The 25570-nt window shown below is 39.7% G+C and overlaps 2 protein-coding genes across 13 annotated transcripts in view; one reads left to right on the top strand and one right to left on the bottom strand.

Moving 5' to 3' along the window:
* LOC108519782 (probable G-protein coupled receptor 75) overlaps positions 1–25570 on the top strand; it is a 211715-nt gene that overhangs the window by 98385 nt on the left and 87760 nt on the right. For 4 of the 11 annotated variants that reach the window (XM_017859020.1, XM_017859023.1, XM_017859028.1 and 1 more), the window contains exons 2-4: positions 11196–11404; positions 13490–13555; positions 22775–22933. In XM_017859020.1, the coding sequence (XP_017714509.1) occupies positions 11196–11404; positions 13490–13555; positions 22775–22933 (434 nt within the window). Of the gene's footprint in view, positions 1–8292; positions 8696–8896; positions 8994–9123; positions 9534–11195; positions 11405–13489; positions 13556–15057; positions 15225–22774; positions 22934–25570 lie in introns of those variants that run through there. The other 7 variants (XM_017859024.1, XM_017859031.1, XM_017859027.1 and 4 more) reach the window with 6 other exon arrangements.
* CHAC2 (ChaC glutathione specific gamma-glutamylcyclotransferase 2) lies at positions 1794–9024 on the bottom strand. Of its 2 annotated transcripts, XM_017859036.1 has the most exons (3): positions 8786–9024; positions 5038–5073; positions 1794–2837 (listed from the first exon to the last, which is right to left on the bottom strand). In XM_017859036.1, the coding sequence occupies exons 1-3, from the start codon at positions 8918–8920 to the stop codon at positions 2454–2456; spliced, it is 555 nt and encodes a 184-aa protein (XP_017714525.1). In that variant the 5' UTR covers positions 8921–9024; the 3' UTR covers positions 1794–2453. The 2 variants fall into 2 exon arrangements, with proteins under 2 accessions (XP_017714525.1, XP_017714526.1); XM_017859037.1 differs by lacking the exon at positions 5038–5073 and having other exon boundaries at positions 8786–8952.

Genomic DNA, 25570 nt, shown 5'->3' with positions numbered 1-25570 from the left:
TGTAACCAGTTACATACTATTTCATTATACACATGAAATTAATCATTAATCTGGTTTAATCATTAATCTTGTTTACCTTCTGAAAAAACAAGCAGGGTAGTAAGACAAGTTAAGTTCATATGGGTTTTTAAAAACATATCATAGAAGAATCCTGTGCTCCAAAGTCAGAGCAACCTGGATTTTAGCCATGTTAGATGCATAACTGAGTGCAAGTTACAATGGAAACAAGCTAGAGGAATTACCCAAAAAATGAGGACATATGCCTTCATATGTAAAGTGCCTAGCACATCCTTGTGAGATATTCATTAATAAATTTATCACCCTTTCTGTTTTACAGGACAAGTTAAATGCCTTCTGGAAAACTAATATTTAAATGTTGGAAGATATTTAAAGTAGTTATGTAGCTGAGTAAATTACTAAGATATTAAACAGGAAAACATGAAAAGGACATGTAGGACAGTTTTATGTGAAAAACTTCTGTACTAATTATTAATCATGACTGGGTTTAAGGAGCTTTTAGTAAGTATCATATTACATTTTGTTTTTTTTTTTTTTTTTTTTTTGAGACAGAGTCTCGCTCTGCTGCCCAGGCTGGAGTGCAGTGGCCGGGTCTCAGCTCACTGCAAGCTCCGCCTCCTGGGTTTACGCCATTCTTCTGCCTCAGCCTCCCAAGCAGCTGGGACTACAGGCGCCCGCCACCTCGCCCGGCTAGTTTTTTGTATTTTTTAGTAGAGACGGGGTTTCACCATGTTAGCCAGGATGGTCTCGATCTCCTGACCTCGTGATCCGCCCGTCTCGGCCTCCCAAACTGCTGGGATTACAGGCTTGAGCCACCGCGCCCGGCTACATTTAGTTTTATACTGAAGTTTTTATGGTGAAAGATTCTAGAGAGATTATATATCCTATTGAGAAAGAAATAACCTATAATCAGGAATAACCTGAATAGTTTGAATGAAAGTTAATTCTATGTGAGTTAATAATTTGTTTCCTAGTTGAGTAGCAGCATACACCCAATTGATACTCTTCTTTAGGTGACAAGATAAAGAAAAAAAAAGTTATGTACAAATAATCAGGTAATGCTACTTCTTAAAAAAATACAATCTATGCATGTAACAAAATGGCACTTGTAGCCCGTAAATTTATACAAATAAAAAATTATAGGCCGGGCATGTTGGCTCACACCTGTAATCCCAGCACTTTGGGAGGCTGAGGTGAGTGGATCACCTGAGGTTAGGAGTTCGAGACCAGCTTGGCCAACATGGTGAAACCCTGTCTCTACTAAAAATATAATTAGTTGGGTGTGGTGGCACGTGCCTGTAATCCCAGCTACCCGGGAGGCTGAGGCAGGAGAATCCCTTGAACCTGGGAAGTGGAGGCTGCAGTGAGCTGAGACTGGCACCACTGCACTCCAGCCTAGGCAACAGAGCGATACTTGGTCTCAAGAAACAAAACAAAATTATAATTCCAGGAAGTGCCTGTTCTTGGCTTCTGCCAGAGGTTACACTTTCCAGCCTGTGGAATGGCCAGACTGCAGGCTGCAAAGAAAAAAAAAAATACACACACACACACACACACACACACACATACACACATACATCGAGAGAGTGACACAGAGAGAGAGACAAAGAATTCCAAAAGCTGTTTTAAAAACTAAATTTTCATTATATATGCCATTAATTTGTATTATGAGAAAACCCATCTTTTTCAGTTTTGGTATAAGATTAATACAAAGTGAGTGACAGACCACATCATTAGTGATCACGATTTGTATAATGTAATTTATGCTTTTTACCTTCCATATAGGAAAATGCCTTTATTTAAAAAAGAAGAGGTACAGTACATTATACTTCCAAGGAAATTTTTATATTTAAAAAAAGCCAATTTTTGGCTTAAAACTGAAAGGGTTTCATTTAATATCTGAGTAACAAGGAAATTCACAATTAAGGCTGAAATACTGTTCATATTATTGTGTATTTCTAATCACGTTATTTTAAGCTTGTATATTTTAAACACGGTTACAGAATTGTATAGGAATATATTGAAGGCATAACCTTATATTTATTGGACTTTTGGTTTAATTCTTTAGAACTTCAACATAGTATTAGGATATGAAACAGGATTATTGTTACTCTGATAAAAACAAGACTGAACTGAGTCCTTCACTGTATTTTTCTAAATAACTCACTTCTAATGAGTAAGTGTTCAATAGCATAAAGTTAGGAAATCTTTATGTTATTAAAATTTGAATTTTTCTTTCACTGTATCCCATTCTTTTGAATATATGTGTTTTAGGACATTTCCAGTTAAAATACAAGTTTAGATAATATCCTGACTACATTAAAAATAAGATCTTTAAGTAAACGTATTTCCAAATCGTATTGCCATCGTGCACTGAAGATAATTCTCCGAAGACTAAAAGCTCTGCTTGTTTAGAAAAGTCAATGATTCGTTCTTTATGTGCAATTGAGGTTCTGTTTCTCTTCTAAACGTTCCTTTACTAATTTTTCCAAAGCGAAAAGATGCTCATCTGCTTCTTCTGGCACAAGGTTCCTAATAGAATTTGCAAGTTCAAAAAGATATTCTGTATTTCTTCCACTTGGACCAGCTGCATTAAAAATTTGTTCAGCAATGTCTTCCAGAGGTGCAGGACCAAGATAATCAGGATTATCACATGTTCCAATATATAGTAATACACTGAATGGTTTTGTTGTGGGATCTTTTGGATAAAAAATGACCGTTGTGGTTCTGTAGCCTCCTTTCTCTCTGAAGTCAAGGTATGCTTTTACTTCTTCTTCCTTTCCTACTGGCAATCTGTAAGCAACACCCCATACACATCCCTGTTGAAAAATGAAAAGAATACAGTAGTATTTATAAGGCTAATTAAAATAAATGAAGATAGGTTGTGATTTAAGAAGTATCTCATATATTCTTTTCTGTTTGTTTTTGAGATGAAGTCTTATCTGTTGTCCAGGCTGCGGTGTAGTGGCACGATCTTGGCTCACTGCAACCTCAGCCTCCCGGGTTCAAGCAATTCTCCTGCCTCAGCCTCCCGAGTGACTGGGATTACAGGAATGCACCACCATGCCCAGCTAATTTTGTATTTTTAGTAGAGAAGGGGTTTTGCCATGTTGGCCAGGCCGGTCTCGAACTCCTGACCTCAAGTGATCTGCCTGCCTCGGCCTCCCAATGTGCTGGGATTACAGGCATCAGCCACTATGCCTGGCCTTATCTTGTATATTCCTAAAAGTGGGCCGGGAGCCGTGGCTCACACCTGTAATGCCAGCACTTTGGGGGCCTAGGCGGGTGGATCCCGAGGTCAGGAGTGCAAGACCAGCCTGGCCAAGATGGTGAAATCCCGTCTTTACCGAAAATGCAAAAATTAGGTGCGGTGGCAGGCACTTGTAATCCCAGCTACTCGGGAGGCTGAGGCAGGAGGATGGCTTGAACCTGGGTGGCAGAGGTGGCAGTGAGCTGAGATCGTGCCACTGAACTCCACCCTGGGTGATGGAGTGAGACTTTCTCAAAAACAAACCAACCAACCAAAAAACAGTCAATATAGTTTTTCTTCACTTAAAGTACACAGAAGAACATACTAAACAATAAAGGAAATATGCACTTTAAAATCTCCATTGTGAATAATTTCTTTGTATCATAGGCACAGCAAGATATTTTATCTTAAAATTTTTTTAAATTTGATCTTTTTTTTTAAATAATGGGACTGAAATGAAAAATACGAGGCTTTCACTTGGTTATTAAAAAATTCTAGAAACAAAGTGCCATTTGTTTATTAACTGTTTAATTAGGAGTTATTAGTTACTAATTTGAAGGTCTTTTTTATAAATGCTTTTCATAGTATAAATTATGAAAGCATTTCCTAATCCACACCATTGTTTATCTGCCATTACTAACTGCTTGATTTTTGTTTATTAAAGTTCTTTCCAAAGTTAAACATTTAATTTCACAATATAAAATTCTGAATCTGTACCCCAATAAAATGATTGAAAATATTTAAGAAACTGAGGTTGTTGGTTAAATAAAACTTTCTGGTGCTCCAAACCAGTTTTAAAATCACAGGTGCTACTGGGGTCTACTGGAGGGCGGAGGATGGGAGCAGGGAGAAGATCTAGAAAAATAACTAATCGATACTAGGCTTAATGTTAATACCTGGGTGATTAAATCATCTGTACAATAAACCCCCATGACACATGTTTACCTATGTAACAAACTTGCACATCCTGCACATATACTTCTGAACTTAAAAAAACAAAAACACAACACAACACACAAGTGCTATTGATACAATTAAGTAATAAAGAAAATAATTCCTCACTTAGATTTCTGCTGAAAATGAGACTCGTAGCAAAAGTGAAGAGAGCTTTTGAGGGTTCCATTTAATTATTGGTGGTGGTCTGGCTGTCCGGGGGGGTATTTCCATTAATGTCAAAGGGGACCACAAAATTCTTAGTTAATAAACTTGTTTTTTAAAAAAACCTACGACCAGGTGCGGTGGCTCACGCCTGTAATCCCAGCACTTTGGGAGGATGAGGCGGGCGAATCACGAGGTCAGGAGATTGAGAGCATCCTGGCTAACATGGTGAAACCCTGTCTCTACTAAAAATACAAAAAATTAGCCGGCACGGTGGCAGGCACTTGTAGTTCCAGCTACTCGGGAGGCTGAGGCAGGAGAATGGCATGAACCTGGGAGGCGGAGCTTGCAGTGAGCCGAGATCGCGCCACTGCACTCCAGCCTGGGGGAGAGAGTGTCTCAAAAAACAACAACAACAACAACAAAAACCCCACAAAAACGAAAACTACATGCCATTTGTTTGTACATTGTTGTCTACCTTGCACTCTGCATTCTAACTTTTCTTACTGGCCTCATTTTTCACAAACACGAAAAAACCCCACAAATACAGAGAAGAATTCTAAACTTAGGGTAGTTCAAATTGTCTGTAATGATTGTTAATCAAATTGAAACTGAGAAACATCTCAACATTTTATAAAATTAAAATTATACAAAAAATATTTATACCATACCGCAGGATCTTCAACAAGAGTCACAACTCTTCCAGGCTGTTTTGAAAAAGGTAAACAAATTTTTTTTCTGAATTAATAAAGTTCATTAAGTAGCTGAGTATTAGCAACATTTTTGACATGGAATATATGAACTATATTTGCTTATAAGAAGCACTATTTGTTAAGCATAGTTATTTTTTATGATAAAGCTAAAGTGAATTAAGAGAACCTACCTCATCTAGAGACTGTGTTGGCCTTATTTCTAAAAGCTTTCCATGAATTTATACATATTAGGTATATTATGTTCACTTTACATGGATATATTGGAAAACATACCAGTAACTAAAGGTCATCTAAAATGAAAGGCAAATGGAAGCAGTAATTATAAATATTCTGGTTTTTCCCTTAGGAACAAGCCCAGGCTGGAGTGCAATGGTGCAATCTCGGCTCACTGCAACCTCCAACTCCCGGGTTTAAGCGATTCTCTCACATCAGCCTCCCGAGTAGCTGGGATTACACGTGCCTGCCACCATGCCCAGCTAATTTTTGTATTTTTAGTAGAGACAGGGGTTTCACCATGTTGGCCAGGTTGGTATGGAACTCCTGACCTTAAGTAATCCACCAGCCTTGGCCTCCCAAAGTGCTTGGATTACAGGCCTGAGCCACTGCACCCTGCCTATAGTTTTATTAGAGAAAAAAAAAAAAAAGACATAAAGGGTGTTTTCCTATATATAGGGAAGTGACTTTCAAACTTTTAGTGTAAATCAAAATGACCTAGAGGGCTTGACAAACACATTGTGAGGCCACACATCCAGAGTTTCTGATTCTGTAGGTCTGGAGCTGTCTAAGAATTTTCATTTGTAACAACTTCCCGTTGATTTCAGAAATTGTTTTGGGGCTCATACTTTAAGAACCACTGTTTTTAAGTGCTAGAGATTGAGTGATTTACAATTCTGAGTTATGAAGGGTTCTTACCTTTCTGTATATGGTAATGGTGCTTCAAGGTAGGCATTCCTTTTACATTCATAAATGAACTTTACTTTGCCCTACTGAAAGGTCAGTATTAGTACTGGCCTATTCATTTAGTTCTTATATGGAACAATCACTTGTGTTCTAGGCAATTTTATTTTCCCATTTTGGTTTTAACACAGGTCAGTTAACAATATTATGGAAACTTTCACTTTTTACTATTCAGCTTGAGGTTGAAATGATATATTATGAAGCCAAAACAATTTTTATTTGTTTTCCCATTTCAAAGACTGATAAAACAATCTTTGTTTATAAATGGAAAGCCTTAGAGAAAGTTCAGACTTGGAATGTTCCATAATTTAAGGCACAAAGGTGACACATATCAGTGCCTGCAAGCTTTTTTTTTTTTTAAATAAAAGTCATCCACAGAGTACCAAAGGCTGTATGTGTACTGATACCTTAACATCATTCGTGGGAATGTTGAGTCATAGCCACAATTTTACCTACTTGTGTGGCCAGTGTCTGGCACATACTGAGCCTAAATCTGTGTCATCTTTGTTGCTATTTCCTTCTAGTCTTTATCTGTTCATATAGATAATTCGTAATCATGGAACACATGGGATTTTGGATTATGATTTCTCATTTAATTTTCCTGTTAGTCTTCTCATACATTTTAATAGTTGCATAATATTGTGTCATTGATGAACTATAAACACTCCTGTGTTCTTGGACATTTCGGTTTCTGACTTTTCTTTTTAAGATAATGCTACAATGAGGATACATATATTGGTGAGGGTCAAGTAGATATTGCCATATTATTTTCAATTTCAAAGTTAATTAGAAGTTATTTATGAATACCTACTGTGTGCTATGGAGAAGAGGAACTCTTGATTCTTGGTTCCAGTAGCTTATATTGTCATTCTAGAATGCAAACTAACATATGAAATAAATAGAGCTTATGGACTAAGTATGGTATTAAGGTGCAGTGAGTCTTAGGTGATCAGAAATACTTTTTTTTTGAGACAGAGTTTCACTCTTGTTGCTCAAGCTGGAGTGCAGGGGTGCGATCTCGGCTCACCGCAACCTCTGCCTCTCGGGTACAAGTAATTCTCCTGCCTCAGCCTCCAGAGTAGCTGGGACTACTGGCCCAGCTAATTTTGTATTTTTTAGTAGAGACGGGGTTTCTCCATGTTGGTCAGGCTGGTCTTGAACTCCTGACCTCAGGGGATCCACCCGCCTTGGCCTCCTAAAGTGCTGGGATTATAGGTGGGAACCACTGCGCCCGGCCCAGCTCCTTTCTCCTTTTAAAAAATCACGGACTGTTGTGTTGACTAGGCAATTTCTGATCATCAGTCTGTTCTGACAGCATACATATCTGAATGTGTTATGTAATACACTGTACGTTTTGGTCAAGACTAGAGTAATAAAGTATGTTGTTATAGCCATATACATAAATATTTAATACTTGGCCATTATAATTGGAGGCTGGGCTAAAGTTTTTGTATTCAGAATGGCAATTTTAAATATTCGTATCAAAACTGACAACTCTCAAACTCCTGGTCTCAAGCAGTTCTCGTGGCTTAAACTTCCAAAGTGTTGAGATCACAGGTGTAGCCACTGGGCCCTGCCAAAACGGACAACTCAGAAGCCATTTTATTTAGCTTAATTCTTTAATGTCTTGAATATTGTTTTAGAACATTCTTGGAGATACTTTGACCATGACATTTCTGTTGTTCTATAAATGTGCATTTACCTTAAGCCATTTGCCTCTTTTCAGGTCATTGTGTCCAATGTCCCAATAGGCCAGTATAGTCTACTTAAAAGCCAAATTCTTAATTGACCAACTGTAGTTGAGATAGAATGGTTTCTAACTCAGCTTCTTTTCGTGATTTTAATCCCGTGTCTCTTTTATGAGCAGGTGCAGACTACTTTAGAGCCTTGATCTTTTCCCGTTTCCATTGACCAATTTCCAAATTATTAGTTACCTCAATCTTAGTTTTCTTTATGGGTTAGTTGTTTTGTAGCCAGTACAAAGCTGATTTGCATAAGCAATGAGCTGCTGCTAATTCTCTATACATATATTAATGCCTTTGTATGACCGACTGAAAAGTGGATCAAAGAACTTACATTTCACATTATGAGAAGCATCAAGAAAGTAACATTAAAATAATGCTGGATATAGTAATGAGTTTGGTACTGTGTTACTCATATAACCAGAACTTCATTTAACTTCGCTAGTACCCGAAAACCAAAGTGAGTTCCTCAATAACTAGAGAAAATTTCGGAAACTCGTTCTGCAATCCTAGGTGTCAGAAAATAAAACTTTTGAAAGATGTAAAGAAATCCTATAAGTAACATGCACGTTTAATCGCAAACCCATGAAAGTCGGCTAGAACGCAGAAATGCTAACAAGTTTTATTGCTAAAAAGCTGAATTTGCAACTTGATTTTACTATTTCAACTATGTAGTGACATGAAAATTCATCTTCCCGCCAGGGGAATTTTTTTTCCCCTCTCTGCACTCAGCCTGGCGCGAGCTCGTGTGCCTGTGCTCGCGCTTCTCGCCGCCTCTAGAAACTAACCACCGGCATCTTAAGCAGCTTCGGAAGGAGTGCCCGGTCTGGGTTAGAGATGGCGGGCAGGTGGCAGGGAAAATCTACAGAAATAAGTGTTACCCCAAGCCATGTGCTTGGCCCCCATGAAGCGCTAAGGTGTGGTTCCCTAGAGTGTGGGTGCTGTGTGTGGAGTTGGGGAGCGGGGGTCCGGGGGCAGTAAGTGTGGGGAGCTGGCCGGCGCCTCACCTTGCCGGGGACCCCGCGGTGGTCCGTGCTGCCCTGCCAGAAGCGCCTGCTGTAGTTTGTGATGTATCCGACCAGCTTGTCCTGATAGGGGAAATCCACCTTCCAGATCAGGGACCCGTAACCAAAAACCCACATCTTTTCGCGGCTCCTCTGCCACGGCAACGGTGAACCCTAGCTGTCGCCGCGCCGCGGGAGACTGCAGCCTCCGGTAAGCGAGTAACCGGCTGCGCGGGGCGCAGGCGCGATGGCCACTTGGGGCGCAAAGCGCACTGGGAGTTTGGATCCAGAAAGGTTTTCCGAGTGAGTCTCAGTCAGCTTTATTTTATTTCCTTGATTAGGGAGTCAAGCGGCATTAACCTTCGGTGTAGTAAGCAACGGATTCTTTTGCAGCCTCCGTAAATCACCCTAACCTACCTTTAGTGCGCGTGTGCAGAAAACTACAACACCCACAATGCTTTTTGGAGCTCTTTGGCTCTGAAATTGGAACTGGACTCATTTCTAACGGGGGCGAGGAAGGAGAAAAGGGCAGGAGTCGTCGCTCGTGGTGTCGAGATACGGAGGCGGTGTACCAGCACCCCAGGCAGCACCTAGAAACACGTTTTGTTCTGCTTTGGAAATTAGATTTTTGCCTACGTAACAGCAGCCGGAGGAATGTAATCCATGTATGATTTTATGTCCTCAAAAGAATGTCTTTTGCCTTTCAAATAAAAGCAGGAAGTTTACAATAGAAGTTTACGCCTGTGAAAGAGTATGTGTCATTTCAATGGGAATTGTTTATATGTTTACATTTTACACAAATTTATTCATCTTTATTATTATCAGTGGCTTGTTCACAAAAGAGCAGGCAAATGTTCTTAACTTGGGGCCCCTGTCAAGGCTTTGGAAACGAGCTGGGGAACCTGCTGAATTTGTGTACAAAATTTGGGGCGTACACTTTTCTGAGGGGAAACTACAGCTTTCTTGAGTTTCTCCAAGGCGTCAGGGATCCTAAAAGTTTTTGAAGATCTGTTCGTTAGAGCTCTTGCTGCAAAACATTGTTTAGGAAACTCGCTTGGACTATCATGGCTGTGTCTCTCTGTGTGAAAACAGAAGCCTTAGCAAGCGATTGTTCTTTCTTGAAGAATTTTATACTATGGTCTTGAATGCTAAAACACTCAGATTCAAGGGGTATTATTTCTTTTCTTATAAAGAAATCAGCAGGAAGCTGCTACCAAACAAACAGACAAACAAACGAAAAGCAAGTCTTTTCCTATTTTCTCTAAGTTGTAGTTTCAAATTGCCTGACATGTTTGCTAACCCTTCTTTTCTGAAAAATTTCAAATATACAGAAAACTTAGATAAAAAGAGTGTAATGACCAACACGTTTCATCTAGATCCAATAATTACCATTTTGCACAGTTGCTTTACTTCCTTTTTACTCTATACTTTTAAATGGAAAACGTTTGAAGTAAGTTGCATGTGTTATGACATTTTACTGCCACATACTCTACATGTGTCTTATAAGAATAAGGACATTCATCCTAGAACAAGTTCCCTAAAAAAAAAGAATAAGGACGTTTTCCTAATAACTGTAATGCCATTATCACATCTAAGAAAATTAACAGTAGTTATGTAATCAAATATGTATTCCATATCCAAACTGCTTCATTGAGTCACTAACAAGAAATTGTGTCTTCGAGAGAGTCACGTGAGAGCTATACTGGACTCTGACTGGAGGGGAACTGAAGTGAGCATTGGAGGGAGATGATGATGCGGGCAAGAACTCTGTTAAGAACTTTCTGGGCTATGTAGGAAAGTGGGGCTCATCTCTTTATGGTGTTCTCTGTTGGTTTCAATATGCTCAGTCAGTAGGACTATTTGGTCAAGTGTAGAGAACCTGAGTGTTTAACTTCTTCTAGAAGGGACCAGCAGTTGCAGGAAGACTAGAATGGCACCTATCTTTCACTGCTTTTCTGGACTTTTTGGGTTTAGTTGTTTCCTATAGAGGGCTATATATTGAGACTGAGCGTTGCTGGTAGTTGAATGGTCATCTCTGCACAATGTAGTGTACACTGGGGATTAAGTAGAGGTGCTCTCATCAATGGAGCACCTAAGAGTACATTGTGGTGGGGTATGAACAGGAGCAGAAGCCTGCTGCTCAAACATTTCCAGAGAAGGAAAGATAGAACACTTTAAAGTCCCTTCATGTTTTTAGTAGGAACATTCCAAGGAATTCTAATGTGCCAAACAGAGAAACTTCCTGGTTTAGGCACCAGCAGAGACTGTGGCATGGTAGTCACTTTCTGTATTGTGGGCCCTTCTTCAGCAGTCATGTGAGAGGTACTAGACAGGCCCACCGTGATCTGCTAACCTCTGGGAGTGAAGTGTTGTTTTATTGACTATAGTATTATCCTTCTACCTTGTTTTGTAGACTGGTCAAACAAATGGATTTTACAGAAGCTTATGCGGACACGTGCTCTACGGTTGGACTTGCTGCCAGGGAAGGCAATGTTAAAGCCTTAAGGAAACTGCTCAAAAAGGGCCGAAGTGTCGATGTTGCTGATAACAGGGGATGGATGCCAATTCATGAAGCAGCTTATCACAACTCTGTAGAATGTTTGCAGATGTTAATTAATGCAGGTAAAGTAAATTTAAGGTATGGAGGCTTCGCTTACAAGCTGGGTTAATAAAACATAATAAAAATTATAATAGATAACTTATTAACAGCAATATTTGTTTCCCTTGCTATAGTCATAAAATAACTGCCTGAATTTATTTGTTAAGGATAGTAAGATTACTTGCCTTGGATTCAATTAGTATGATATTCTAGTTGGACATTTTATGTGCAAGTGCCTCTGTCTGGCCTCTTTTTATTGACCGAGCTAGGTGACGTGGGAGAAGTAGTCTGCTGTTTGAATTTAAGCATTTGGTAGTTACTGGTCATGTTTATTCTTTCTTCCTTTACCAAACAGAAAGAGCAATTGTACTGAAATTGAGGATATGTTTTGATTGAATTAATCTTTTTCTTTTAAACACTTTTTAATACTTTTGGGAATCTTTACAACTACTTAGCATGAGTATTTACAGCACAGAAATAAGCCAGTGCTACAAACCAGTGCTATAAACTGGGTTTTCTTCTTCCTGGATAGCTAGTTGTTAAATGTTAACTAGCACGCTACTGAGTGAAGGGGACTGACTAAAGGCGAGATTCTGACATTTAGTAGAGAGCGGGTAGGAAGAAAACAGATGGTGGATTGAGCATTGCTTTGTAATAGTCATTGTGCCACATGCTCAAGTTTATCTTCTTTATCTAATATTTATAAAAGTGGTGTTAGAGGCAGTATTCTCCTCATTTTATTGGTGAAAAGACCAAGGCTCAGAGAAGCTGACTTGTAAAAGGTTACATAATAAACTAGGGTATTTGATTTGAACCCATTTCTCTGACTCTGAAGCCCTTTTTTTCTCTCATACCATACTTCTAACATTTAATTGAATGAATTTATAGCATTCAGTTAAACTGAGGTTGACTATAATACTCTGCATTGTAACACTCAGAGAACCATTTACATTTCATTGATCATGGAAATTCAGACCCTCTTCCCTGCATACTTATCATCACCAGGTATAGGTGCTTAAAATATAGACTTCTGGGTCCATAGCTCATCAGAACTACTAATTTGTTACCTCCTGGACAGGAAAGGAAATAATCTTTACATTGTTTTTGCTAGTGGTAGGTGATTTTTTTTTTTGTTTTAATAGCTAAGAGATGGTAAGGCTAAACTCCCTAAATCGTACTGCAGGAAATTTGTTATGATTGTTTTTAAAATCACATGTTCAAGTGTCTAGTGTCTATTATAGTTGAGTTTTGAAGATAACTGGAAAATAGATGTTATTCCTCTAATTTCAAATGCTTAAGAAATGTTTTCAGAATCTGTTTGAAGTTAACTATAAAGCTTGAGTTCCCAGACTATTTGTAGTAACAAAGACGTGAGTTTGAATATCCTTTTCTAGGCAAAAAGCTCATTTCCAATAAACTCTTACGTCTCTTCTTCATATCGGAATAGCATAGTTTAATGTTACAGATTTTTTTCCTTTATCTGCTAAGTAAACTTGGGCATGCTTTTGGCTAAAGGGATTTGAACTGGCTGTTAAATTCATCTCTACAGTTGTCCCTCTGTATCCACAGGGAATTGGTTCCAAAATATCCACGGACACCAAAATTCATGGATGCTCCTCAAGTTCTGCAGTCTGTCCTGAAGATAGAAAAATGTCTTATACGCAGATACAGAAAGTCAGCCGTTTGCATCTGTGGGTTCCACATCCCACAGATGCTATTATCTTCCATCCCAGTTGGTCGAATCTGCAGGTGCAAAACCCATGGATACAGAGGCCGACTGTATTTCCTTTTTTTCTGAGATGGAGTCTTGCTCTGTCGCCCAGGTGGGAGTGCAGTGGTGCAATCTCAGCTCACTGCCACCTCCACCTCCCAAGTTCAAGCGGTTCTCCTGCCTCGGCCTCCCAAGTAGCTGGGACTACAGGTGCACACCACCAATGCCTGGCTAACTGTCTCACTTTGTTGCCCAGGCTGGTCTCAAACTCTTGGCTCAAGTAATCCTCCTGCCTCAGCTTCCCAAAGTGCTGGGATTACAGGTGTGATGCACCACACCTGCTGTCTTTTGTTATATAATTTTCCTACCTCCCTAATGGCTTCCTGATGTTTCATAGGTGTTCTCTCGGAAGTTAGGAATTCCCTTTCTCTCCGTATATTGTTGCGTGGGCGTGGAGGACTAGGTAAGCATACTTTGAGTCTGTATATATATTTACCCTTTTTCCTCCTCCTAATTCTAGTGTATAATGGCGCCTGTTTTTGCTAGGATGTCTCTCCCTAATAAAGAAGTGGGGCTTTCAGGCATAATTAGAAAGGCATGTGAAAAGAGTAAAGTTAGCCAGTCACAACTTAGTGGCTGGCAGAAGTATCTAGTGACTGACTGTCCTAGGACCCCTTGAATAGTTACAGATCTGGAGGACAGTTGTCCGGGACAAGAGAGTAAGACTGAGAAGGCCGCACCAGTGTCCAGGACAGTTAACCTCCTGGCCCTCAATGGTCAAGCGTACCTGGGGCTATGTGAGGGTGATGGCATGGGCTGGTGCTTGCCCCGGGCACCCTCAGTCCTGCTGCTGGATCATCTGGTTAGTGGCTTCTGACTCAGAGGACCTTCGTCCCCTGGGGCAGTGGGCCTTCTAGTGATTCCCTTGACAAAAAGGGCATGGACGAGGGGGCGGCTTATTTCTATTGGGACAATCTTTTAAAGTGTCCTTGTAGACCGCACTGCAAGCAATCCCCATTAGGCATTCAATTTGCCCAGACTTTCCCTGTACCAGAGACTCCACAGTCCACTTGCCTGAGGGCCATGACTAAAACGGTAGCCTTTTTCTTATGCTGTTTATCCCGTTCTGACTACTCCTCCTAATCTGTATTATAAAAAAACTGAGGTTGCCAGGTTCAATAGGGTTTCTAAGTTTTGCTCCGGGCCTAAGGCAGACTTTTGAAGTTTTCTTCTAATGTCTGCAGTTGATTGAGTGATTAAACTTATCCTTTAAGATTAGTTGGCCTTCAATAGAGTCAGGCGACAGGGAGGTATGTTTCTCAGTGCCTCCCTTAGTCTCTTCAGAAAGGCAGTAGGATTTTCTTCCTTTCCCTGTGTTATAGTGAACATCATTGAACAATTCATAGGCTTCTTCCTACTTTTCCTTAGCCTTCTAGCATGCAAGTTAGCAAACGTCTGCGGCACCAATCTCCATATTCTGATTCTGCGTCCCAGTGAGGGTCTACACTGGGAACTGCCTGCTGGCCTGTGGGGAAGTGTTCTCTTTCCTCTGTTGTCATCCTGTTGTTGACCTGACTGAGATACCAGAGATAGCCAAACTCTCGGGCTGCAGTTATGGTGGCACTTCTCTCTTTTGGGGTTAGTGTCTGATCTAGCAGTAACATTATATCTTTCCATGTCAGATCAAAGGATTGCCCTAACCCTTGTAAAACATCAATATAGCCATCAGGGTTATCTGAGAATTTACCTAGTCTATTTTAATTTTCTTCAAGTCTGACAGGGAAAAAGGTACATACACTCTGACTGGGCTGAATTCTCCAGAATACATCTTAGGGGCATTTTTGCCTTGCGGGGAACACTTCCCATCTGAAAAAAGAACATAGAGATGCCAGCACCCCTAGTCATTTTCCAATGAGCATTAGTCCTAAAGCGTCCTCTATGGTCCTAATGCTTATTCCTTTCCAGGGTGCATAACCACCCGTGGACCTCTGCTTGTCGGATTAGTTATACGCTCACCGATGTAGCAGTCCTGCACCTGTTTTCCCGCCTTTCTTGACCGCAGAGAAAGGGGTCCAGGCTGCTGGATTCTAGCGGTCTTTTACCAGCGTGCCCAACATTGCCTCTGCGATCGGGTGAGTTCTAGAGCTGGGCTGGGTTCCTGAGTATTTCATAACAACGCAGCTGCCCCATCAAGATGCATTCCCATAAACAACAGTTCTTATGCAAATTATTTTCAGAGAAGGTGTAGGTAACCTTTTGAGTCAGGATTGAGATACAGTTTTTGCCCACTAGGGCCTTTGTCCTTCTTTTCCCTTGCAGGAATATGCCCTAATTATCGATCTTAAACTTTTTGTTGCCCTGGATTAAGTCCTTTCGGATATGTAATATGAGAGGTGGCTCCTATTTGTCCTATGTGCCTTTTTCCGTGGGTTACTGGGTTAAGGATTTTTGATAGGAAGGCTACGGGTTGCCAGTGGTCTCAGTGTTTTCAGGCTATGCCCTTGCTTACACTGACAACAAGGTAATATTGGAGTGTTATAGGGTCACAGGGAAGACCTTCAATTATCAATTATAGGTTTTAAATTTACCCTGACTTTTAAAGGAATAGGGCACAATTTTTTCTTTACTACTTCTATGTCTCTTTTTCTCTCTCTCCCTCTTTTCTGTCTTTTCTTTCTCTCTCTATCTCTTCTCTCCTTGACTTACTCAGTTCACTTTCATCCTGCTCTATTACGTTGTTGTAGACCCAGTTCCAGTTGTTAAAGTACTGGGTCATCAGTCCTAAGGCCCTGGCCAAGGAGCCAAGGGTTGGAGATTGTATTGCAGAGGGGTAAGCTGGATAGAAATCGGGGAGGAGAGCATCTTACACAATGGGAGAGTAATCCTCCTAGCCATTTACAAACTTGGGGACCTGGCAACAGTGATAGGGAATGGGTCCCACATAACTGCCCATGTCAAGAGCTGTATATCTAAACTGGGAGGGACACCAGGGACAAGACTCCCTGGGTTCATAGCCTAGATGCCTAAGGACACAGCATAGAGTTTCCTTAGATCCCTTTGGAGATACAACTTGCTCTAATACTTAGGAAAGGAAGTGAAAGTCTGAACCATTGGTACCTAGGAGGCAGGGATCGGAGGAAGGAGAATCAGAGATAAAGAGAATTTTGGGCTACACTTTCAAGAAAGTTGTGGTCAGGACCCAGGAGGTATGGGTCAGAAGGAAAGGTAGTAGCGCATGCATGGGCAGCTGTTAAGTAGAAACTTCTAGCTGTGGGAGTTCGGGACAACAGCTTTCTGCCTCTAGTCGGCCCTCAGCTTCCCCAGGAAAATTGAAAGTGGAAGCTGGTTCCAGGCAGACCAGCGCTCCCAACCCAGAAGGGTTGGGGTTGTTAGAAAGCCCTTTCCCAGATAGCCTCACACCTGAGTCTTAAGTCCGGCATCTACGCTAATCATTTTTAACCAGCTGACAGGTGCCCGGTATTTTCTTCCAATTCTAAGGAAGGATAGGACAGAATAGCAAGTGAAAGCGGTCCAATATTACTCACTGCTTTGGAGGGCCCTTTGTGGTCACCAAAATGTTACCGGCGAGGGGGGGACTTGTTCTTAGAGCTTGCAAGATAGTGGTGGGCTGCTTCCAAGATGGCGGCAAGCCTCTTGTTCTCTAACCTGGGGTTCTTGGCCTCATGGATTCCAAGGAATGGAATCTTGGGCCACGTGGTGAGTGTTATAGCTCTATTCAGCTCGATTAGGACGAACCCCAGGCACTTAGCCCATGTAGGAACAATGGCGAGCCTCTAGCTTGATTGGGAGTGGCAATGGGCGCCGCCTCACTGGATCAGAAGTGCAGTGGACACCCTGCCGGATTGGAGGGGTGGAAGTCAACGGTGGGTCTGTGACGACAGCAATCAGCAGTGGTGGATGGTGAGCAAAAGCTCAGTTCAAACCGGAACAAACACGGACCAGAGAGTGTGCAGTTGCAAGATTTAATAGAGTGAAAACAGAGCTCCCATACAATGTGAGGGGGCCCAAAGGGGGTTGCCTGCCCTTTTTTTTTTTTTAAGTCCTTAAAGGATTAGATGATGCCCGCCCACATTGGTGAGGTGGGTCTTGTTTATTCAGTCCACTGATTCAGATGGTAATGTCTTCCTGAAACGTCTTCACAGATATACCCAGAAATGTTTTAGCAGCCATCTAGGCATCCCTTAACCCAGTCAAGTTGACATGTAAAATTAACCATCACCATGCCAAGTTAAAATATTGATAGATCCTGCTAAATTGTATGCTGTGTTAATCAGGATTCTTTCAATAGTGAGTGAAAGAAACCTAGTTCAAACTAGCTTAAGCAAAGAAAGGGAATATAGTAGCTCAAGTAAATGTAAATCTGAATGATAGGTCTCTTCAGAGATTGCTAGATTCTGCTGTTAGAATGATATCATTAGACAGGCAGGATTTCCCTTTGGAAGTTCTAGACTTAACTTATTTATTTTTTTAATTAAAAAAAATTTTTTTTTAAAGAGATGAGGTCTTACTCTGTTGTCCAAGCTGGAGTGCAGTGGTGTGATCATGGCCCACTGCAGCCTCCAACTCTTGGGCTCAAGTGATCTTCCCATCTCAGTCTCTGGGATAAATGGGACCACAGACACATGCCATCACATCAGGCTAATTTTTTATTTTTTATATTTTGTACAGATGGGAGGTCTTGCTATGTTGTCCAGGTTGGTCTCGAACTCCTGGCCTCAAGTGATACTCCTTCCTTGGCCTCCCAGAGTGCTGGGATTACAGGCATGAGCCACTGCATTAGGCCTTACCTTATCTGTAAAGAGCTCTTTATGTATTCTGGATATTAATCCTTTGGTGTTATATGTGTTTCAGGTATTTTCTCTTCACTTTTCTTATGGTGTCTACTTTCTTTGTAATGCCTTGCAACCTCTTCCTCTTCACTGACTTCTTTCATGCATTTTGTGTGCATTATGAAGTCTCTCCTGAGGGTTATCTGAGAAGTTTTCATATAATAAAATTCCTTGTATTGTGGAAATCATTTTATATCTAACTTTATAATTCCTAAATAAAATATAGTAAGATGATATAAATTGTGTAAATGGTGTGGTGATATAATCTTGACATTTATTACACTTGTGATTGGCATGTAGTAAATTTGTCATCAAATTCTGGCTCAGCTGTTAAGAAAGATTCTGATCTTAATACTTAACCTATCTCCTCTACTGAAAACCTTGTGGTTTTACTTTCCCTGTTAGAGTTTGCAGAAAACAAAAATAATGGTCTACCACCCATCACTACCACTTTTATAAGAAGTAATAGGCAAGTTTATTTATTCATAAGTAAAAAGACACTTTATGTCAGCAAACATAGGGTGTGGTTTCATTGGCAGTGTTTGGGCCAACTCTTGTCATTGCTACACAGGCGTCAGTGGCTGGCATTGGTTCAGCTGCGGTGGCTCTAATTCTCCAAGTAGTCCCAGGAAAGAACTCACAAGTTGTGAAAGACCTGAAGTGCTCATTGTGTTTGTCCATTAAGAATGTGTTTAATACCCGTACCATTTAAAGTTGCAGTAAGTAGATGAGAAGGAGAAATCACCTTGCCTTCCTTTTAGGGTAAAGAGAGATTAAAGCATTAAAAACAGTGAGTAGGATGAGCCATTTCTTTTTCAGGAAACCCCCCTGTAGAGAAGGGAAGAGAGTGAGAAGGTGGTGATTGATGGTCCAGTACAAGGTAGATAAGATCCCTTTGCTAAAGCTCATGTATCAGTTTAAGGAAAGCAGTTTATCTTTGGAACTTTCAAAACTAATTTATAGTGGGTGCTGAAAACTTTCTTAAAATGGTACTTTGGAGACTTTACTACATTCGTAACAACTTTAACAGTACTTAAATTGCGTATCTGTCTGCATTTGTATTTTACAAAAGTTCCGACTATATACCTAATTGTATTGAACCCCATTGAGAGTTGGTCCAGCTAATTTATCCTTGTTTGACTGTTATGGAACCTGAGCCTCAGAGAGATTTAAGTAATTGGCCCAAAGTGTAACCCATATTATTTCTGGCAGAGTCAAAATTGCAGCCTAAATCCAACTTCAAATGTTACCTTCCTGGTCCAGTGATTTTAAAGTTAATATCTTTTTTTTCTATAGGTAAAGTATTTCAGGATCTCAAATTAGTAGTAAATTGACTTCAGTATTTCTCACCTGTGTGAGAAGTGCCTTTTGTTTTCTTTACTTCATAGATAATCACACAGGAGATTTTATTTCCTTTTCCTAAGATGAGTGTGTATGCAAGTCACTAAAGGTGGCTTGCATTCAAGAAGTGAGAATTAAACTCTACTTCCTTGATGGAGGAGTCTTTACATAAATTATTTGGAATTCTTCTATATTGGAGATTTATCTCTTCTCTCCCATTAATTTATATATTTAGTCATTTATATCTGCATGGACTCATTATTACTTATTTTATACCTGTACTTTAGATTACAATCCAATACAAAGTAATTTATTTTGTTGCTCATATTGTTTTGGTCATAGGATGCCCTTTCAGAGTGGCTCCTGTGTCTCTTTTGCATGCCCCCATTGTTTGTTTTTTGAGCACTTTTTACTTTTTGGACCTGTGGTATGCTCCAGACTCTTTGTATGTTTCCCACCTCAGCCCTGGGATCAGCCATTTTCATAAGAGCGCTGGTTTCTTTTATGGGAGAATGATATTGGAAACCAAGATCTGAGGCCAGGCACGGTGGCTCACATCTGTAATCACAGCACTTTGGGAGGCCGAGTCGGGCCTCCCAAAGTCGGATCACCTGAGGCCAGGAGTTTGAGACCAGCCTGGCCAACATGGCAAAAACACGTCTCTACGAAAAAAATACAAAAAATTACCCGGCTGTGGTGGCGCGCCTGTAATTCCAGCTACTCGGAAGGCTGAAGCAGCAGAATTGCTTGAATCCGGGAGGTGGAGGTTGCAGTGAGCCAAGATCGCACCACCGCACTCCATCCTGGGCAATAAGAGTGAAACTCCATCTCAAAGAAAAAGGCGGGGGAGGGGAGAGGAGCAAGATCTGAGGATTAGGTGTGCTTGTTGCTACTGAACTGTCATTGATTTTAAGCTAAACATGAATTCATACTGATGTCTGGACTCTAATCCAGAACCACATGGACTGTCATTGATTTTAAGCTAAACATGAATTCATACTGATGTCTGGACTCTAATCCAGAACCACATGGTTCATTCTAGCCTTCCCTCTTTCCTTAACTGTAAGGTTCCTCTACAGCAGTAAGAAACCTGGCTCGCAGATCTGCCATCTGTTTATTTATTTGTTTGTTCTTCGTATTCACGTAGAGTGGTTTCAGAATTGTTAATCTCTACTCCTAGAAACAACTTTACCAACTAGACTAGAGTGTTTATTGCAGTTCTTTTTGTCTTTAGTCTTACAGTTTTCAGTCATAGCATCATTTATCAAAGTTATATAGACTAGCATCTTTTTTCTCTATCTCTCAGTGTGGTTATGACATATATTTGTATTCCAATTAGATTCTTTTGTCACAGTCTGCATTCTATTCTAGGATCCCCCTTCCTTTTACCTCCTGGTTGATTTTTTTTTTTTTTTTTTATGTTGCATACATTGAAGTTCACTCTTTCTGCTGTAAGGCATAATATTTAAATGGCCAGGATTAAACTTTATCTCTTTTTTTCCTTTGTAAGTGGAGGAGAACATCTTCTCTTCTTTATAAGAGAAAGTTCCTTGGCCTCTGTAATGTAACACTGGGCTACGTCTCCTACCTGTTAGCGATCATCTTTCTTAGTCTCTTATTGCATCTGTTGATTCCTTTCCCTGATGGGTACCTTCCTTTCTGCATTTGTACCAGGAGCACATTACTTTACTTTTTCTAACTTTAAGACATGGTTTAATATATAGTAAGTCTAGGCATGTTTCAATGCTTGTCTTGTTCATTTTTCTAAATTCTTTGTTACTCTTACCTGCCCTACTGATAGAGGAGACAGCCAAATGCTGCCCAGGTCATTGTGCACAGGGAACTTGCCTGAACATGCCCATGGGGGTGAAAAATTCCGTCCCTTAATACGTGCACAGAAGGGAAATAAATCAATGTGGAGTGGCTCAGAATAAGGGGCTGCCTGTGCACTGCAAGAATGGAGTGAAGCCACCAGGAATTCTCACCTTATGCGAGGGGAGGAGCCTGGTCTCTTCAGCTCATGTGTGGTGGTCTGGTATTCAATCTGTGGAATGGGAACCTGTTGGCAGGACCCCCTTTGTTAGCTGAGAGCTTTCTTTTAATAAATTCCACTCTCTTCACCTTTCAGTGTGTCCACATGCCTGATTTTTCCTGGTGGTGACATAAGAACCTGGGTTTTAGCTGAACTAAGGAGCAAAAAATCCTGCATCACTACCTTAGCCTTATCAACTTGAGTTACTTTATCAAGTATAAAACAAGCAAACAGCTCTACTGGCATTTTTATTAGAATTGTGTTAACTTTATTAATTATTTTGGGAAGACTCAGCGTCTTTATAATATTGAAATTTCCCAGTTAGGAGCCAATCTACCAATGTCAATTATCTATATATATCTTTGTGTTCCTAGGTTTTCATGTCGTTTGTATTCACAAAACCGTCAGGTTAATACATGAAATAAGGGTCGTGTCTGACTAATCTCTGACTAATCTCAATAGACTACTTTGAATAAGAGTCAACTTCTGACTAATGTCTGAAACCCTGTTTCTGTGATATGCCCTTTTAATAATGACTGCCTTATCTTGCCATTTAGTTGTGCATCTGTAAAGTTTGAGACTATTTTCTTTGAATATATGTACTGAGAAGCTGTTACTGTGATATTATGGCTTAATCTACTTGTTTCATCAGTGAGTTACAATTACAAGAATTACTTAAAATAGATGACCAGTTAGGAGCATTCATTTCAATTCTGACACTTCAAGAAAATGTTTTAAAAGTTTTTTTTTTTATTTTCTGTTTAGTTTATTCCAACGATCAGAAATGTCTTCACCATTCACTTTAGAGCCCATCCTTCTATAATGGGCAGTTGGAGTGTTACCAGAACCTTGGCTTTTTCATAACAAGTATATTTCAGAAACTTTAACTCATAAATTCCTTATTATATGTCACTGTTTGGTTGTGTTGGAGTGCATTTTATTCTTTTAGAACTGCAGTTTTCATTAACTATTAGACCATAGTCTTAAGTTAGAAAAGGAGTATTTAAAACTGCCTGATGGTATTAGTTGAGTACAAGGAAGTAATGCTAGAGATCAGACCATTTCCTTTATGGAAATTTAAAAATAAAAAAATAAAATTGATTAATATTTTGATAAATTCTGTTTAAGCAAATCTTTAGTGCTGCATCCTCCCCAGATTATTGCTTTTGTGTTACCTTTCAATTTCTGCCACTCCTTTTCCCTTACTCACCAAAAATTAGAGAAGAGAAAATGAGAGTGAGTGGGCAGGATTTGTGTATTAAGAATACCAAAGAGCTGTCCACATGGGGATCTCTGTAGAACTTTTTCTTGATTTGCTAGAGTTTTAAATGGTGAAACCTGTCATTTATAAATTACTGACATTTTAATAGTTCATTAAATTACTCTTGGAATCTTTGCTTTTTAAAACCAGGAAATAGAAGTAATGTCTTCTAGTTGATGGGCTTTGATTCTTCCGTAGATTCATCTGAAAACTACATTAAGATGAAGACCTTTGAAGGTTTCTGTGCTTTACATCTCGCTGCAAGTCAAGGACATTGGAAAATCGTACAGATTCTTTTAGAAGCTGGGGCAGATCCTAATGCAACTACTTTAGAAGAAACGACACCATTGTTTTTAGGTAAGTGTGCTATTTGTGGTACCATTGCAGTTTTTCATCATTTTTTTGTTAAACTAAGCTCAATTTTTCCTTCAGCTGTTGTAATTATAGTATGTTCTTTGGCAACTATTATACCACTACTTCTTTGATTTTGAAACTGAAAAGATATTTTTAAAGGTTTTGCTCTTGTTTTCTATTCTTGGATGGTAGCTTCTGGGACTTTGTTTTTTTAAAGGTGCAAAATCTGTTTTGAATTGTAGGCACCATCATTGTTCTCAGTGTAGTTCTGAAGACCAGGCATCACTGAAATAGTAGCAATAGTTGCAAGGTTACCTGTGAATGTTTTATGTTTGCTTTTGCCTTTTCTTAGCATTAAAAAATTAAGAAGCTTTTATGGAAGAAATCACCAGCTAATACTTTAATGCCAGTTAATGTGTTGCCTGTGTGGATCACTGTTCACACCTCTTCCATTAAAGACTGTTTTTTAATTCCTTAAGGATGACAGCCAAATTCTAAATGGCTTTCTTCCAATAACTCTCTTTTTTCTCCTTTTCCTCCTTTCTTCTATTTGATTCTATTTGTCTTCAGGGACATTGTGTCCCATGAAGTTTAGTGGAACATGAGAAAATTGAGTCAATGAAGTGTTTGGAATAGAATCAGTGCATCTGGACTGTCGTTTTGGTCCTGCCACATGTAATTTGTATATTTATTTATTTACTGCATGTTTCAGTGTCCTCACTTATGGAATGTGAGTAATAGTACCTATCTGGTCTGGCTGAGAATAAAATGAGTTGTCTATGAAAGTACTTTTTTTCCTTGTGGACTTAAAAATATTATTTAAATTTATGTACTTTAGTAAAATTCATTCTTTTTGATATAATAGTTCTGTGAGTTTTGATGTATTCATAAAATTCTGTAATGACAACAATCGAAATATAGAACCATTCCATCACTCCTCAAAATTCCATCATGCTGCCAACTTTTAATCAATATTTTCCTCCCTCCCCCGGCTCCACCCCAGACAGCAACTGATCTGTTCCTATCCCTGTAGTTTGCATTTTGCTGAATGTCATAGACATGTAACATGTATATATATACACACACACACACACCATATAGCCTTTGAGACTGGCTTCCTTTAGCTAGCATGATACTTTTGAGATTCATCCATATTGTTGCATGTATCAATAATCTATTCCTTTTTGTTGCTGAATCTTATTCTATTAAATAGATGTAATACAGTTTATCAGTTAGATATTAGAGTTTTCAGTGTTCAGTGGTTATGATTAAATCTAAAAACATTTGCAGACACTTTTTGTATCAGTGTAAGTTTTTATTTCTTTTGGGTTAATACTTAGGATTGGTATGACGTATGGTAAATATATGTTTAACTTTGGAAAACAAGTTGGAAGTTTTTTTCTACCGGTTTACATTTCCTTCAGTAATGTTTGAGACTTTTAGTTGCCCTATATCCTTGTCAACATTTGCTATTGGCAGCTTTTTCTTTTTCTCCCTTATATTTTAGTAATTCTAGTGGGGGTTTAGTAGTTGTTGCAGGAAGTCAGGGACCCTGAACGGAGGGACCGGCTGAAACTGCAGCAGAAGAACATAAATTGTGAAGATTTCATGGGCATTTATTTGTTCCCCAAATTAATACTTTTATAATTTCTTACACCTGTCTTTACTGTAATCTCTGAACATAAATTGTGAAGATTTCATGGACACTTATCACTTCCCCAATAAATATCCTTGTGATTTCCTGTGCCTGTCTTTACTTTAATCTCTTAATCCTGTCATCTTCTTTGTAAACTGAGGAGGATCAATGTCGCCTCAGGACCCTGTGATTGTATCAACTGCATGAATTGTTTGTAGAGCATGTGTGTTTGAACAATATGAAATCTGGGCATCTTAAAAAAAAGAAGAGGATAACAGCGATGTTCAGGGAACGAGAGAGGTAACTTTGAACTGGCGGGAACAGAGCTATATTCTCCTCTTTCATAAGCAAATAGGAGAAATACTGCTGAATTCTTTTTCTCAGCAAGGAACATCCCTGAGAAAGAGAATGCGCCCTTAAGGTAGGCTTGTAGATGGTTCCTTTTAAGGCATCCCGTCTTTTGTCTTTTATGGTCGAAGCCGATGGGATGAAATAAGCCCCGGTCTCCTATAGTGCTCCCAAGCCGACTAGAATGGGAAATTCCCACCTAATAAATTGTGGTCGGACAGGTTACCTGCTCTTAAACATGGTTTCCTGATAAGATGTTATCAATGACAATGCGTGCTGGAAATTTCATTAGCAATTTTAATTTCTCCTCATCTGGTGGTTCTGTGATCTCGCCCTGCCTCCGTTTGCTTTGTGATATTGTATTACCTTGTGAAGTATGTGATCTCTGTGACCCACACCCTATTCATGCATTCCCTCCCCTTTTGAAAATCGCTAATAAAAACTTGCTGATTTTATGGCTGGGGGAACATCACGAATCCTGCCGACATGTGATGTCTTCCCCGGACACCCAGCTTTAAATTTCTCTCTCTTGTGCTCTTTCCCTTTAGTTCTCGGCCCAGCCGAGACACTTGAAAAATAGAAAAGAACCCACGTTAAACATTGGGAGTGGGTTCTCCCGATATCTAGTATCTCACTGTGGTTTTAATTTGCATTTT

Source organism: Rhinopithecus bieti, unplaced genomic scaffold (genome assembly GCF_001698545.2).
Source record: "Rhinopithecus bieti isolate Rb0 unplaced genomic scaffold, ASM169854v2 scaffold_47995, whole genome shotgun sequence".
NCBI classification, from domain to species: domain Eukaryota; kingdom Metazoa; phylum Chordata; class Mammalia; order Primates; family Cercopithecidae; genus Rhinopithecus; species Rhinopithecus bieti.
This window is presented reverse-complemented; position numbering and strand designations above follow the sequence as displayed.